This window comes from Artibeus jamaicensis, unplaced genomic scaffold, assembly GCF_021234435.1.
Source record: "Artibeus jamaicensis isolate MK-2021 breed Jamaican fruit bat unplaced genomic scaffold, CSHL_Jam_final contig_484, whole genome shotgun sequence".
NCBI classification, from domain to species: Eukaryota; Metazoa; Chordata; class Mammalia; order Chiroptera; family Phyllostomidae; genus Artibeus; species Artibeus jamaicensis.
The window spans coordinates 8848076-8866278 of NW_026521859.1; the positions used below are offsets into that span (position 1 = coordinate 8848076).

An 18203-nucleotide genomic window follows, 5' to 3' on the forward strand; every position below is an offset into this window, starting at 1 on the left:
GCCTGTGTGATCGACCAGGCTCCAAGGTTTTGCACATATTTCTTTCCATTTGAATTTTTTACCGGTGCTTTGAGGAAAGTGTTATTTTCACTTCTTACAAACAAGGAAACCAAAGCTCGGAGAAGATAAGTGGCAGAGCCGGCATTTGGACCCAAGTCAAAGCGTCCCTACGCCAGGCCGCATGTTGCTCAAGCATCCTGCAGCTCATTCTCCCTTCATCTTCGTAACTTCTGTTAAACACCGCAATAAACCTCGAGTTGTTTTTCTTCTTCTCACAAGTAATAATTTTTTTGCTGGTCCCCCAGCTGCCCACTCTGCACCCAAATGTACACCAAAACCAAAACAGAATTTAAATATCTATAGATAAATTGAGCACCCTATCTGCAGACAGAAACATTTTTTAAAAATCATCAGCAGTCTGAGGATCCACCACAAAACTTCTGGGCGCCCTTCCCTGCTGCGGCACTGCCACAGCCTGGGAGGCACACAGAGCTGAGGACAATGAGTTTTCTGTGTTGTTGTCCAGTTGGTTGGGCCAATCACTTGTTTAAACAAAGTCCTTTGCCCTTTAAAAAGTCATTTGGCTCTACAAGAAAGAAAAATAGTCACGGTTAACACTATACACATCCAAAGGATCTCCTATCTTTTCTCCACGGGCTGATACTGTAAATACCATAGAATACACTCTTGCTGTCTTAAACCATTTTGCCTTCCCCCTCCAACTGATCACAAAATAGAGTAGGTGGAAGTTGTGAACACCAGGATACCTGCTGGAAGAGGAAACCCAACAATAAAGGAACCACCGACAGATAACACCAGAGGAAGGTGAAGGAGGGAGCTGAAGCCACACTAACCTCAATCCAGGACCTATCTGGAAATACAACTAAATAGTGGAGAAACTACCCTGAACAAACACCTGAACAAGGGAAAGAGAGAATCCTCAACCTTGTACACATGGAATAATCAGCTTCAACTCAACCTGTCTACACCAGCACAACAAAATACAAGACGTGGTGGACAGAGGACCCTCAGTTAACCAGTTGGTGGGAAGGATCCACCAAAGAAAGACCCAACAACAATCAAAACCCAAAGACAAACACAGAGTCAACTTTAACGACAGCCCAAGACCAACAAGCTCAGGAGATCAAGGAGACTGCACCACTGAATCTTACAAGTATTCTACCACAGAAGATCACACCACAAAAGATCAAGCTCAGGGAGTCACAAAAGATCAATTTAGGAAGCTGAGGCTAGCAAGCAGAGTTTCACAAACAATGGGAAGACAAAGAAACAATCCCCAAATAAAAGGAAAGAAGGAAGCCTCAGAAAGAATGCTAAATGAAATAGAGGCAACTCAGCTATCAGATATCAAGTTCAAAGCAATGGTTATCAGGAAGCTCCATGAGCTCCCAGAGAATTCCCAGAAACTACAGGGAAACTAAAGTGAACTCACTGCAAAGTATATCAACACGAAAAAGGAAATAGAAACTATCGACAAGGGCCAAGAGGAAATGGAAAATACAATTTCTGAACTGAAGAACACAGTAGAAGAAATCAAAAGCAGGATAGATAAAGCAGAAGATTGGGCAGATCAGTGAGCTGGAGGACAAGGTAGAAAAAAAACAGCCAGAAAGACCAAGAAAAGGAAAAGAGGCTCAGAAAGAATGAAGAGGGATTAAGGAAAATGCAGGAAAATATGAACCATAATAATACCTGTATAATAGGGATACCAGAAGGAGAAGAGCAAGGGATAGAAAACATATTTGAAAAAATAATGATAGAAAACTTCCCTAATTTGATGAGAAAAAGTCACACAAATCCAGGAAACACAGAGAGTCACAATCAAGAGGAAACCAAAGAGGCCCACTTCAAGACACATCATCATTAAAATGGCAAAATTCCAAGACAAAGAGAGAATCTTAAAGGCAGCAAGGGAGAAACAGGAACTAACATACAAGGGAGCCCCAATAAAGATAGCAGCTGACTTCTCAATGGAAACACTCCAAACCAGAAGAGAATGGCAAGAAATATTTCAAGTAATGAGAACCAGAGGCCTGCAACCAAGGCTACTTTATCCAGCAAGGCTCTCAAATAAAATAGAAGACAAAATAAGGAGCTTCCAGACAAAAGAAGTCTAAAAGAATACATCTCCACCAAATCAGCTCTGCAAGACATGCTAAGAGACTGCTTTAAGGAAAGGAAGGAAGAGAGAGAGAGAGAGGAACACAGGTACAAAAATGGCAATGAATAAGTACCTATCAATAATAACCTTAAACATAAATGGATTAAATGCTCCAATCAAAAGACATAGAATAGCTGAATGGATAAGAGAGCATGACCCACACACATGCCTACAAGAGACCCACCTCAGGACAAAAGACCTACACAGACTGAAAGTGAAGGGCTAGAAACAAATTTGCCAAGCAAATGAACAGGAAAAAAAGCCGGAGTAGCAATACTCATATGAAACAAAATAGACTTCAAAAAAAGGGCCATAAAGAGAGACCCAGAAGGTCACTTCATAATACTCAAGGGAAGAATCCACCAAGAAGTCATATCTTCTAAATCAACAAATTAGCTAATACTTGAGTTTACCATTTGAAAAATACTTTGCTGGTCTTACACAAAAATGTTTACATTTCATATATATACACAACATAATGTTGAAAAAGTTTTTGTTTTGAAGTGAACACATTCTTGAGATTTTATTGTCACATAATAAGACAAAATATGAAACTTTGGGAGAGAACCACCTGGACCCTCATCTTCCTGCCCCCTCCGGGTCCGAAGCACTGGCACGTCTCCCAGCCAACGTCCCCTTACACCTGCAGTTGGGCTCAAGCACACTGAAGCCTCAGCACGATCTTCTTGCAGTGTTAGCCTTTCTTAAAGAAGATCAGCTTAGTCTGCCCACCATAGCCACTCTGATTCCAGTCTGAACACCACTTTCCCTGCGCACAGAGAATCCTTGCCCTTCCGGTACTGTGTTACTTTGTGGGGCTGGTGTTCACCACACTTCTTACAGGAAGTCCAGCGGGATTTAGGAATGTTCACCACATTTGCAAGAGTGCTATGGGCCCAGAAGGCATCATGTCAAAGGTTTTTAAAGCAGAGTAAGAGGTGAACATGATTCCAATTAAAAAATATATATGGGTAGAAAAGGAGTAAGAGTATGAACATAATTGTGTTTGGGTAACAGAATCCCAGCTGGTTTGTGTTATCTATTTCTACAATCATCATGAACTACGTTTATAATCTTAATGTAAAAATATCTTTGCTGCCACAGCAGGAACTTAAGAAACTCACAGTGACAGCTGTGTACACATTTCAATGTAAGGGTGTGTTCTTGTGAAAGAATTCCAGGGTGTTGGCCTTGGGCAATACTGTTTAGAAAATGTAGAGCTGGTGTGTGAAAGGCAGCAGAATAATGGGAATAAAGTTGCGTTTCAAAACCCATGGTCTTTTCCCCATCTGTGCTGAGTGGTTCACAGTAAAAATTTGCATTATATGTGTATTATAAAGACATATAGAATATACAGAGTTATTACTCAGATTACTGAGATAGATTACTTTTGGTTTCATAATGCAGAACCAAACTTCCCAGATGTCTTTGGAGGAAAATAAAATCCCCAGACAGTAAATCCCTGAAACACTGATTTCAAATCACAAAATAATATCTCCAAAGATGGAGAAATGTGCCGAGATGAAGACAGCACAGTGGAATGAAGTTGTCCACGGCAGGAAGAAAGCACATTCTCGCTAGGCAGAATAATGGAGGTGCAAAGTACTCAGCCCAGTCAACTTACTGTTTCTGCAAAGGAACAGTTTCTGCAAGTTCCTCCAGTGCTAGTGCGGTTGCCTCCACCTGTGGGCCTGGATAGGAGGAGGCCCACCCCACCTCTTCCTTCTCCTCTTGGATGTTGGCCATCTGGGCACCTCAGGCTCTGGGCATCTGCAAGTTCATCTGCTCCCAGTTGTTTTTCCTCTATACCAGAGGTTCTGGAGGAGTGACAGAGCTCCTAAGTGGGTCAGACAAGGAGGCTTTGGTTATGTTGGAGATGCACAGGGAGGAAGAGGAAGGAGGAAACAAAGCCCACTTTGGATGAGAAGGAAGGACAAGGGGCAGCTGGAGGGCAACCCCGAGCATGGGGCCTGGGCCTGGGTCTGTTGTCCCAGCCTGGGTGAGAAGACAGAGCCGGGGCAGAGCACCAAGGGCAGGCAGAGGATGAAGCAAGGATTGCCCTGCCGAGGGCGCGAGGGCATGTAGTTCATTCTGCTTTGCAAATCCAACGGCGCGTGTTGCTGGACGCACACTTCAGAACGCCCCGTGGAGAGACCCACAGGAAGAACAGAAGAGGGCTGTGTAAAGACACAAGCAGACTGGAGAGATGCAGCCACAAGCCAAGGAGCGCTGGGGCCACCAGGAGCTGGAAGAGCCAGGACGGATTCTCCCCGAGAGCCGTTGGGGTGGGTGTGACTCTGCTGACATCGATTTTGACTTCTGGCCTCCAGGACTGTGAGAAAATACATATTTTTGTTCTCTATTTTAAAAGGTGTTGCTTTTGGCACTCACTTTCATTAGTAAACTTATTGAAATCGCCTTGTTGTCCCTTCCCATTCATGCTAGATTGTGTCCCTATATTTAGTGTTCCCCTTTTCCTATTGTCTTTATTTACCGTCTCCAAGTGGTAAAACAGCATAAATAGCTCCTCCAGGACCTGCAGGAGCTCTCTCAGGTAGCACAATCTCAACCAGACAGCACAGAGGTAGGCCAACCATGTTATGACAAGTCAGGCTATGGATGACTATTCACAATTTGAGAAATAAGAAAATGCAGTAAATTTGGGGGATGATATGCAAGTAAGCATTCATTTAGCCATGCTATGGTGGGGAGTAATGGCAGAGTCAGAATCACGAGGAAGGGAATTCAGAACGTTGGGACAACTGTGAAGGTCGTGAAAACGAAGGCTATGGGATGACTGCGAGGGTGGGGGGTGTTTGATGGAGCTGCAGGGGACAGAGTGCCTGGAGGGCCCGTGGGAGGGGCCCACATTCACAGGGACTGAACAGACTCAGCCACACCATCAGCTCTCTCTCCGTGCCCACACCGAAACATGGACGTGACCTTGGGGTGTGCCAGTACACCGGCTGCTTCAATAAGCAGTACCAGCTACTGGAAATGGTTTTCTCTGAGCTCCTTTCTCTGTATTGAATCCTGCTAGAATTTTCATGGTTGTGGAACTGAAGTTCTTTCTCTGCTATGTGTCTGCTCACCCTCAGTATAATTCAATGAGCATGAGTCAAATTTCTGATCCTGGCATTCAAGGCCATCATCGTCTTCATTTTTTCCATTATCGCAATACTCCATTCAATATGATCTACCCTCTATCATTCTGAATTCTCAACTCTGCATCACACTTACACCTCAACCTCCCTTCTCCACTTCACTTGTCCGGATTTCATCCATCACCTACGACCCTCACTTTCCCTGCCCCTCCCCCAGCCCAGAGCGACCCCTCTCTCTTCTGAAATTCTGCAGCCCAGAGATCAGTCCCCATTTACCTGTCACTAAAGATAACTCAATACTTTACATTGTCAATTCATTTTTTTGCTGGAACATTGTATATTACATTCAACTGGATTTTGAACTCTTAATGTCATGGGCTATGACTTATAGCCCTTCTATAACCTTTATATTTCCAGATTCCACATTTTTAGATGGATCCAGAATGTTTGCTTAGTCCTCAGAATAAGACAACAGAAGAGTTCACGTTGTTATCTTAGGGACAAAGTTTAATAATAGTGATAATAATAATGGCAGTAGCAGTGATACCGATGTACCCCCTTATCCATGGGGAATGCGCTCCTGGACCCCCAGTGGATGTCTGAAAGAGCGGGTAGTACCAAACCCTACACATACCGTGCTTGTTCCTATACATGCCCACATTTTCTCTGGAAGGAAACACTTCACAGCTTCTCTCTGTCAAATCTGAATTGCCAGCATCACTGTTCTTGCATTTTATGTCCATTATTAAATAAAGTAAGTGTCACTTAACACCAGCAGAGCGATGCCACCAGCTCCTGAGTGACTGCTGGGCAGGAGTGCACAGAACCTGGGTGTGGGGGGGAAGGGATGGATGAGGTCCCGTGGGGCGGAGCGGGACAGCGTCAGATTTCATCATGCTATGCTGAGACACACGATTTAAAGCTTATGAATTGTTTACCTTTGGAATTTTCCAGTTAGCATTTTCAGACCATGTTTGGCTGCAGGTAACTGAAGCCTAGAAAAGCAAAACTGTGGATGAGAGGGGATTACTGTGCTGCCAGGCACTGCAATGAATTGGCTTCTTACCGACTCTGTTAAAGTAAATCCTTCAGTGAAACATACTGTTATTCTCGCTTGACATATAGAGAAACAGAATTAGCAGAGAAAATAGGAAGTGAGAAATAGATCTTCCCTGAAAAAATGAAAAATAAGCTTTTACCGTTAGCCATTCATTCATTCCTTTAGGTCGGCCTTTCCATTTTTTGAAATGAAAATATTACCGAGGGGGTAAGCTGTTAGTTTGTTGAGACGAAGCAGCTCCTGAGAGGAGAAAAGTAGTGATGAGGGGAGAGGTGAGGTGGAGAGAAAAGGGCGGAAAAATAAGCGGAGGTGCCGGCAATAAACGTGCCGTTCTTAAAATAACGCACGAGCCTTTCCCGGCTCTGTAACTGTTTCCTCCCTCTGCTAGGGCCAGACTTTCCTGATGATTTCCCTCAGGCTCAGGCTAGAAAGTCACGTTTTAAGCCACAGGTTTACCAACAGCAGGGCCCATTCAATCACTGCCGAGCCCATTCCAGGGCCTCGGGCTCTCTTCCTGTGCTGGGGGTCTAGGCTTTGAGGATTTTCGGATTGGCTGGAATGAATGGCTATGAAGCTCAAGGGCGTACTTCTACTGAAAGTCAAATATTTGAGCTCTGTTGGAAGTTTAGGCCTATGACTTTTCTCAACCCCTTCACCTTGAAATGTTGAACAGATTCCAAGCCCTTTTCAAACAGCCGTTTTAGACATGTCCTCTTTTTCTCTTCCTCCTCATCCGCAAACCACTGGTAAGGAACAACTTTGTGGAGGGAGACCCAGGCGGAATGATGCACATGGCTTGCTCCCTGTCTGAGGGGCTCCGGCTGAGCTCACCTTCCTGGGAGCTAAGCCGTTCCCATGCTTTAAAGATCAAGCAATTCAGAGATACTGCTTCTGTTTAGAAATTCATGGCCATTGGGTCTTCAGTGTCCAAAATCTCATCAGGGAGTTACCAAATCTGAGCATAGATGCAATAAGATGCAGAACATTGTATCCATTAGGATTCTCTTCAAAGGGGATACCAAGTTTGTTCCGAAGAAGTTCGTAGAAAGCCTATTTGGGAAGGAAGGTGAGATCCCTGCCCCCAAACCAAGGGGCAGGGCAGCCTATCTGAAAATGCTCCATGGGAGAGACTGGAAGAACTGGTGTTTCCTTGGAAAGTGGGGGAAAGGAAAAAGGAAGGGAGAGAGGAGGTAAGTGGGATTTGGGGTGGGGCCGACGAAATGGTGCTACCTGATGTCACTGCTTCCTTTGACCCCAAACTCTCCATTAAAGCTCTGAAATTTGGGGGTGTAAATAGATTTCTTTTTATACAGAAACATGAAAGGATAGCATTCTGCCCTTCAAAATTGTGGAACTGGGGGTTTTAAGGCATACTTCCTCAAGCGTGTAAGGATTGGGGAGACCCTCATTGATGCCTGGGCTACGGTAAGTGATGTAAGATACCCTGGAAAATTCTTAATGATGTCCTTGATGGCCGTCTCCCAGCACTGGTGGCCAGGGTGTTGCTGGCACCAAGGGCTTCATGCAAATTCCTCTGCCTGGCTTGTTCAGCCTGACAGCCGGACTCCAGGGAGTAGTGGGGTGCGTTTAATCATCACTTAATGGCAGGAACCTAAGAAATTTCACTCCCAGGGGAGGGAGACTAAGACAGCTGTTAACATGGAGCTTCCTTGCCCGTGGACAACATATAGGATCCTTAAAATCTTTTACTCAAGTACTCATTAAAATATTTGTTAGAAATCATGTAACTCTTGTTATATTTTTAAGTTAACAATTTATGAAATTATTTGCTATATACTCTTATGACTGGCATCTTTCACTCAACATACCGTCTGTGAGATTCATTTGGTAGTCTGCACCCATAGTTCGTTCTTTTGTTATTGCTGACTAGCATTCATTACAGTCATGGGCCACCTCTTGGTGGGGATGCAGTCTGAGAAATGCGTTGTTAGGTGATTCTGCCATTGTGTGAATATCACAGCGTGCACTCACACAAACCTAGATGACAGTCTCCTATATACCTAGACATATGGTACAGCCTATTGCTGCTAGGCTGTACAGCATGTTACTGTACTTAATACTGTAGGCAATTGTAACACAATAGTAAGTTTTTGTGTATCTAAATATATCCAAACATAGAAAAGATACGGTATAAAATGTAAAAGATTGTACACTTGTATAGAGCGCTTACCATGAATGGAGCCTGCAGGACTGGAAGGTGCTCTGAGTGAGTCAATGAGTGGGTGGGGAGTGAATGTGAAGGCCTAAGATGTAGAGAGACTCCACCCGCAAAGCCCCCCCATCCACAACAGGTGAGATTAAGTCTACCAAGACAGAATCTGCTCGGGGAAAAATGGTGGTGTTTCCCTCAAAGGTGGTTTTAGCCTTCTGCAAGAAAGGCTAAAACTGCTCTCAAAGGAGAAGAGCCTTGAGCCTGTTCCTCAATGGGCTTTTATTGGGTTTAATGTGCACAGGAATACAGGGCATATGCATAAAGCTCATCAGTCATTATCAGATAGTTATAATCAAACAATAGATAACATTCCAAGAACTATGAGGGCTTATGCTGAGTCAGGGTCAGATAGCCAAAGGGCCATAAAACTTTGGAAAACAAATTCATTTCATGCTTGGACCCTTATCAGAAAATTGAGGACATTCTTAGCAAAACAGGTTTCACAGGATTTTATGCATTCTTTCTTAGGCCTGATCACCCCAGGGAACCCACCATTTCCAGCAAAGGGCTGCACCCACCTCTGGCATTGTTTCAAGTTTAAGTCAGTCAGGGGAAATAAGGCAGCCAAGAGATTAGGAGACATCTTACAGACAGAATGAGGACTTAGGCTATGTCAAAGCCAAGCCATCGCCCCCTTTTTTCTGTAGTCCCCCAAGTCCTTCCTTGATGGCCGCATTGCTACCATGTTTGTCTTAGGTCATGCCTCCCTTGAGGAATCTTACCCATCTTTGGCTAAACAGTCAAGCTCCCAGGGCCAAGCAGGGTGAAGTAAAAGAGGGCAAATCCAGGGAGATAAGCTTTGTCTCCTTAGTGGCTTATGGTCCCAAGGTCTCTTTACTCAGCCTTAGCCATGGGGGGTTTACAGCTTCTGAAACCAGGCAGGGCAGTTCCCAACACTAGGCCATTACTACTGTACACTACTATAGACTCCAGGAGTACAGTATGCTGCGTTCATAAAACAAACAGGAGATCAAATGTAGCACAGAAGAAAATGGTGCAATAGAGGAATGTGGTAAACATAAAATGTGTGAGGCTTCTGCTTGATGTAATGCAGCGCGTTTCACAGCAAACTTTTTTATAAGTAGGAAGACTACACTCTGAAATAATAAAAAAAAAGATGTAAGATAATGAATACATAAACCAGTAACATGGTCACTGACCATTATCAAATTTTGTTTACTGTACATAGTTAATTGCATATGCTGTCATTTTATACAACTGGCAATGCAGCACTCTGGTTTCTTTGCACAAGCAGCACCACAAACGTGTGAGTAACCTTTGCACTACGTTCTTAGGAAGGCCACGGCATCACCGCGAGGCAGGGATTTTTCGGCTCCATTGTATTCGTATGAGACCCCCACAGCACATGCAGTGTCTCATCATTATGCGGTGCCTGGCTGATGTGAATACACCTCAGTTTATTTATCCGTTTCCCTATTGCTGGGAGTTTCCAGTTTTTTAAATCAAGAATCAAGTTTTCTAAGCGTTTTCGTACATGCCTGTTATGATGACTTTCACATGGACTTTTTTCTTGGATATATTTCTAAGATTTGCTGAAATTGCTGAGTCATAGGGTAAGTGGATGTTTAATTTTATAATAAACTGCTGAACAATTTTACAAAGTGGTTGTACCATTTTACACGCTCACCATCAACGTCTGAGAGTTCCAGCTGCTCACATCTTTACCAACTGCAGTACCGTCCGTCTTCTTCCTGTTAGCTGTTCCAGGAGTGACCTCCTATAAGGTGACCTCCTTTACTCGTATTTCCCTCATGGTTAGCAATGCTGCGCTCTCTTACACAAACTCACTGGTCATTCATATATCATTTTCTGGTGAAATGTCTATTCAAGTTTTTACTCATTTTGAAAAATACAAATTGTAAGATACTATACTTAGCCTAAACACATCTCAATTACATTAAGTGTCAATAGACTAAATGGTCAAATTAAAAGGCAAAGATTGTCAGACTAGATAAATATGTAAGTATCTAATGCTTATATAAAAGGACAGAAAAGTTGAAAGCAAAAACTTGGGGAAATATATGCACAATCACTAACCAAAAGAAAGTTTCCTGACATCAGGAAAGGCAAAAAAATATTACTAGAGCAAAAATATTAAAGGCAAAAATATTAAAAGAGTGACATTTTCTATTGAAAGAACAGTCCATCTACCAACATGATATAATAATCCTGAATTGATGTGAACCTAATAATATAGCTTCAAAAAACATATAAAACAAAAAACTGAGAGCACTGAAATAAGAATTAGATAAGTGTAGGCAATATTTTAGCTTCTTTCAGTAGCTAATATAACAAGCAGATGACAATCAATAGGAATATTAAAGAACTGAATAACAAAAATTAACGAACACGAACTGTCACCTGCAGACACTGCACCTAACAGTGGAAGAACACGCGTGGTTTTCACGTGCACAAGAAATAGTTCCAACTTCCAGAACGGCCATGGGCTTGGTCACAAAGCAAGTCTCAACACAAATTTCAATAGGTTAAATTCATAGAAGACTATGTTCTCTGACCTTAGTGAAATTAAGCTAAAAATTAATAATAAAAAGATAACTAGAAGATCTTCAACTGTTTGGAAATTAGTCAGTACATTTCTAGATAACTAATGAACAAATGGAAAAAAAAACCTAGACATAAAATGAGAAGTATTTTGAACTTGACAAAATAATACATATCAAAACTTGTGGGGTGCTGATGAAGCTTATATGTAGAGGGAAATCAATAGGCTTAAATGCATATATTAGAAAAGAAAAGAAGCCGAACACCAATGATCTCAGTATCCATCATGATTATCTTGGGATAAAAAAAAAAAACAACAGTAAAATAAAACCAAAGAGAGAAGAAAAAGGAATGATAAAAATAAAAGCAAAAATCAATGAAATTGCAAAGAAATGCACAATAGGGATTATTCATAAAGCCAAAGATTCTCTAAAATAATAAGTGGTAAATTCCTAGTTAGACTGATCAAGATAAAAAGAAACAGCACAAATCACTGATACTGGGTTTGAAAAAAGGGGTATTGCCTCAGCTTCTACAAAAATCACAGAAACAGGGGGTATTGTAACTGGTTTTCTATGCAGACTTCACTACTGTGAAGAGTTTATGCTTATTCACTCAAGCAAGTATTCAAGTTAATTTGGTAGTTATGTTTTTTTGAGGGTGCCAATTAATAAGTTGACATTTGAGTTGCTATACTCATGTTTTCTGAGATTAGTCAGAGTGACCTGGTTCTATCGTGTATGTAAAACCCTGTGCAAACTAACCAAATTGAGTCTTTGCCCATGCAAAGCGCAAAGGCAGACATTGACCCGAAGCTGTCCTGGACAATGGGCAGGCCTGCTGTAATTTCCAGCTGGACCCTTCCTGTTGAATTACTAATTTGTAATTTTCCCCAGTTGTATGTGCACGTAAGATCACCTCCTCTGCACATTTATATCCTGCAATAGTAGGGTGGGCACAATTTTGTCCAGTAGAGGCAACGCAGGAACACAGGGGCTGGAAAAGGCACAGTGGATTCAGGGAAGAGCATTTTTCCGGAGACAGAGGAGGACATTTGGGGGATAGCCGAGGGCAGAAGCTGGCTGGACAAACGGGCTTTGTTCCAACTGAAAGGTCTTGGAACAGACGTCTTTCTGTGTATGCTTAGGATCCACCAAAGGTTTTCAAACACGGGTATGACATAGCACACCTGTATGAAGGGGGGCCCCCCAAACTGTAATTTATTTATTAAAAATTGTGTATTTATTCTGACACGTTTAAACTTCAGTCACCTTCAGAGTTCTCTCCACTTGATGCATTACACCCACTGAGACTTTTCCCCACTGCTCAAAATGTTTTTGAACTCCTTGACTTTGATGCCTTTCAGTGCTTCTGCCATTTTTTGTTTCATCTTTTCCCCATCAGTAAAACGTTTTCCTTTGAGGACTTTTTCATCCTGGGAAACCAAAAGAAGTTGCTTGGGGTGATATCAGGTGAACAGGGAGGGTGGGGCATGGGGGGTCCTGCCACTTTTGGTTAAAAACTGCTGACCACTCAGTGCAGTGTGAGCAGATGTGCTCATAAATCACCCATCATGAAATGGGCAAATGCACTGAAAGAGTCTTCAAAAAACATTCAATGACATCAAACACAGCCTGTCACAATAATACCAGCAGGCACACTGATACAGATGGGTTCCTAGAACACTCACCCAGCAGGGGAAGCCTGTACTACCAGGGGCCAACCCTCAAGAAGATAATTCAGTGTTTTATGGGGTCCTCTCTTATATTTCCAAGAGCACACAAACATGCTTAGAACTTCTCAAGCTAATGCGTATGTGTCTTACTTCCTTTCCTAAGCTATATGTAACAGACATAGGGAGCCCTAAAAATATTTTAACTGATAAAAATGATTGATGGACTGTTCCTTTTATAAGTAAACAAGCCAACTTGCTTTATAACAAAGTGTGGTGGAAGACTCACTTACCTGTTCTCTTCCTGCAGGAATTTAGAGTCTAGTAAGGCGATGACATTATACTCCTAATGCAGAAAGACACTAGACCAGGAGGAACAGGACAGGAATTCTAGGTACATCACCTCCATTGTGGTTGTGCATAAGACCAGTATTTATTTATTTTTTTATTTTAAATATTAAATTTTATTTAGTTACTTTTCAAGTACATTTTTTTTCTCTCTCCCCCCCCCGCCCGGTCTCCCCCCTCCCTCCCATTCCCCCCCCCCAGTCCTCATCTCTGTAAGACCAGTATTTAATAAGCTCCTATTCGATGTCAGATATCTGCTAGACTGCAGGTAGACGGCGATGAGCAAAATGCAGGTGGGCCTTGTTCTCATGCAACTTGCATGTCTGCTGGAGTGTAAAGTGATCAAATAATTACAAAAAGTCACTCAACAAACATGTACTGAGGCTCTAACATTGGCCAGGCACTGTTCTAGGTGCTTCAGATCACGATGAAAAAGCAGACAGAGGACTGTCCCCATCTGCTGTTTACATGAGAATGGGAGCAGACAGAAAATTAACTCTTGACATAATAAATAAGTAAAGTATATGCCTTGTTATAAGGTGATGGATATTATGGAAAAAGGAACAAAAACACAGGCAGGGGGTTTTAGTAATGGGGAGGGGATGGCAGGTAGGAGTTGAGATAACTGGTCATATTAAACAGAACAGCCAGAGCAGCATCCTTGGAAAGAAGACATATAAGAATGCTTACAGGAGTTAAGGGGCTGACCATGAAGCTAACCCGGGCAGAGGAAACAGCCAACACGAAGGCCCTAGTATGGGAGCATCCGGAGCGCTCCCAGGCACAGCCCTGAGGCCAGGTTGTCTGCAGCAGGGTAAGCGGAGGGGAGAAAAACAGGTGTGGGGGGTTGGCCTACCTGTTGTAGGGCCCTGTGGGCCGTTGTAAGGAATTTGGCTTTACCGAGGGAAACTGGGACCCACGGCGGGGGGGCTGGGAAGAGAGTGGCCTGACCTGACTTAGGTTGTAACACAATGACCGGTTTCACGTTACAGCCTGTAACTAAGTCACAATAGGTGTGGCCTGAAAGGGACAGAAGGAGGCCAAATTTATAAAACCTCTGTGTGCACTCCGGCCCTAAGCTTGACCAGCCCCTGCTGCCTCCCCGGGGCATCACACTGAGGACCTGCAGCAGGCTGCTGCGTGTGCACGGGATGCAGGATCTTGTTCTTTGGCAATAATACAGAGCAGCACGAAATCCCAGGCCCGAGTGTGAGTCGCACACTGGAAGTGTCCTAGCAACAAAAACACACACCTTAGAAAGGGCTGGAAATTGGTTCTTGGGGGACGAAACACTGTATGTCTAAAGCACAGGTTACCTATGGCATGTGAACAGCCATCTAGTATTTCTGCAGTATTTTAATTTCATGGAGAAGATAACTAGAAAGGTTCTTTGGGTGCTGGGTGGGGGAAGGGTGTGCTCATGACAAATAGAAGTTGGAATATGCTGACTTAAAAAATGCAGTGAGTTGCAGAAGGATCACCGAGCTGGAGGTTAAGAAAGTGCAGCTGAAATCAGCTCATTCACTGTGTGAACTTGGACCACTCGCTTCCCCATTCAAGGTTTCAGGATGTTCCCAATGTAAAATGAAATGTCAGACTGAATGGTGTCTCAGGTTTTCTCCAGTGATAAAATAGGAGGGGGAATTGAGAGGGGCTTCATTCAGTTATAAATGCCCGATTCTGGTGCCTATAGTAATTGTCAGGTGTTGGGACCCATCAACCCTCACCTTTCAATAACATAAGGTGTGTCCATAGCCTTTAAAGTTTGTCTCTGGCCTCTTTTCTTTTGTCTATTCTTTGGGCAAGAACTCTAGAATTCCCAAAAGCCAGAATTCTAGAAATACTGTGTTAGTCTGTTCCATGAGATTTCGGGATATACTGTTGGAGCTAAGGGGACAGTAGCGTTCTGTCAATAGATACTCAGCAAACGCTTTGAAACCTGTCACTGGAATTGCACTGCTTCTCAGTCTTCACAGGATTCCTAGACATTAAAGCCCCTTTACAATGTATCTGGGCTGTCACTTCAAAGAGAAAGATGTAGTGATGTGGTGACAGGAAGTAGGAATTAGCAGATCAAAGTAGCAGATTGAAAAACAAAGCCTCTACATTCACAGCTTCTGTACATGACATTCACTAGGTAAATCTGTGCAGCCAGTTCTTCGCTGCTTCTGCCAGACCTGGGTCAATTGCACCAAGCACATCTTGAATGGATTATTCTGTGTCCAGATTAGGGTTTTGGTTTCTCTTCCTAGACCTTCAACTATATCTAAGTCTCCTGTGAACAGAGAATGTATCTTCTAACTCACTTGTTTAGTGCTCAGTTCAATAACTTGTTTATAAAAAATCTTAGTGATTGTTTCTTGACTGCGGTGAACACCCAGATAAGAAGGAAAAATAAAACTCTCAGCTGTGAATCTTGGAGTCCTTCATTTTTGGTGGCCGGCACTGATGTGCCCGTGGACCACAGCATTGTCATTTTTTCCTCCTGCCATTTAATCACCTAGTGCTGTTTCCAGAAAAGAATTGCAAATAGAGTTCATTACTTAACTGGAGTACACATGACTCATTTATCACTGGGTATCAATACTCAGTTGTTTCATGCAGTAGTGCATTTGGCTGTAGAGAGATGAAGAACTGCATTGTGAAGAACTGCATTTTGGGGGCTTCTCGACTGCTGTCAACATAGGGGGGCACTTAGAAAAGGGAGCTCCATCTGGTGACAAATAGTTAAATATTTAGAATTTTCTGTGTGGAATGGGAAGAAACTCAATTCTGCACCTAGTCAATCCAGGGAACCTTGGAGTTACTGGCGATGAGGAAAACCCCAGGGTCTGGCTGAAAATACTCTGAGGAGTAAGGAGTTAACTGAGTGTGTAAGCTTTATCTGGTGGCCGGTGAACTTGTGGTTTGCTGATTCAAGTGTCAGGTAAATGATTGTTAGAGACCTGTCATTGATAGCCTTTGCTAGTTTCTGCATTTCAAAAGCCTGCTGCTTCCTCTGCAAGCATCCTCTGTCCCTTTACTCACTTCAAATGTACTCAGGTCTGCTTGCAAAAGGATCTATCAGACGCATAAACATGAATGACGAAGACTACAGCACCCCTTACGACACAATCCAAAAAGAGAGGGCATATGAGGTTCCAGACCAGCCAGCAGAAAATGAAGGTCCCCTTTATAATAACATCCATGAAGACTGGAGGTCGGAAAGTAATTTATATGCCACTGAGCTGGGAACCAACGGATACGACTTCGTATCGGTTTATGCCGTTAGGAGTGAGGAGAACAGCATGGCCTATTCCCAGCCAGAAGACAGAGGCTACCTCCTGCCTGATGAGGTAAGTCCTGAGGCCCAGGATCTTCTACAAGCTGAGCCCCAGGAACAGAGGGACATCATGATGGGAGGAACTCAGCACCAGGAGACAAGCCCAGAAGAGCCACAGGAGAGCAGAGGCATGATGGAGGAGAACCTGTCTTCTCCTTCAGCCTTCACTGCGGAGGAGAGCAGTGGATATTCCTCCACCTACTATTCTGAGGCTGATGACTTGGAAGAAAACCAATCAGCTTTCAGAAGCCCTGACATCACCCTCTTTGTGAAGGTAAGGACTGCCCCAGGCAGGCACACTGGCACATGCGAGGTGGCACGATTGACACTTCATTTCGCTCTGAGTGGCGGGGGGAAAGATGCATGGTGTCAGGGTCCTCAGAGCTCAGTCCATATCCAAGAGCACGACTGTCCCAATCAGTCATTCCAGGATTCATCCAGGATGGCTCTCAGAGCGGCAGCACCTGGAAAGTGCATTTCAGGTGCATGTCTTCTTATTGACTGTTATGTACCAATGGCAAAGCATTTTTTAAGACTTCACTTATTATGAGTGAGCAGAGATTGCTGCTTCAGTCCTTACCTTGTTACAGATGTTAGGTACATTTTCCCATCTGGTAAATTTCCTTCAGCAGCATGATTTTTAAAACCAAAACCAAGTCTTGTGAGAGGAAGTCAAATCTACAGTCAGGTCCTGGAAAATCCTTCTCAACGTTTCTCAGGTCGCAGACACCTCAGGTAAATGGTCAATAAACGCTACCTCTGTCACCAAGCTTGCCCTTTTGGTACCAATATAACTAGAATATCTGATGAAGTGCACTAGTTTCGGTAGTAGTAAGACCTTAACTGTCAGTGTTAATGTTTAATGCTTATGCTGTTTAGGCAAAGACATTCGGTGATCTTTGTATATAATAAAGATTATGGCTATCAATATTATTAAAACCTATCAGGGCTGAAAAAAATCATCCTAATTAACCAAGATATGGCAGAACATTTTTTCCAATGTTCACCCTCCACGGTATTCACATTTACATGTTTTTAAATATGAACACAACCTATCAGTACTACTGCTATTTTTTGCTAATAAAAATGATTCCACTATAACCTACAAAACTCCATTTCACAGGCATTTCTCTTTTTGCTGGTTTCCAAAAACTGCTCTAGCGAAATATACTTTATTTACTAACTTAATACATTATTTTCTACCCCGTACTTCTCCCTAGCAGTTTTGTGTGTACATTGCGTCTCCTTTATTCTACCATGAGGCCTTCTTAAAAAGCAACTAGCAGCGTGTGTGGTCCGTACTTGGGTATCCAACAGAGCCTGCTTGTATATGCTGAGCATAGGGAAAGATAGGGCCCTAGTTCTCCAGAAATCAGCGTGGTGCCAGAGACACCACGACAGGGTCCGTGCGTGCGTGGCCGATGCCGGTGGGTAGAGGAGCCAGCAGAGTGCTGCGGGGGGGCCTGGGAGAGAGAGGGCCTCCCCGCTGTATTCATTTCTAAGAAAACCCCGTCTTTTAAAAGTGAAGACTAGGTATGTTTTTTTCTCAGGACAGAAGTATCCATGCAACCTCGTGCAACAGCCAATCATCATCATCACTGGCACCGAGACAATTATTTATAAACTTGGCAAAGTGTTGACTTCACCAGAAATTAGACTATCACTGGTGTTGAACCAAACAGACAAACAGAAGTTGGGGAGAAAAGAGGCCCTGGCATCTCCTTCCGTTCCAGCAACAGGAGAAACTGCAGGATAGTGC

At 43.2% G+C, this 18203-nt stretch overlaps 1 protein-coding gene across 1 annotated transcript in view; it reads left to right on the top strand.

The window, feature by feature from the left end:
* The first annotated feature begins 16184 nt into the window (after positions 1-16184).
* CLIC5 (chloride intracellular channel 5) overlaps positions 16185-18203 on the top strand; it is a 149917-nt gene continuing 147898 nt past the window's right edge. The window contains exon 1 of the mRNA XM_037142579.2: positions 16185-16718. Coding sequence (XP_036998474.2) covers positions 16200-16718 — 519 coding nt within the window. The 5' untranslated portion in view covers positions 16185-16199. The remainder of the gene's footprint in view (positions 16719-18203) is intronic.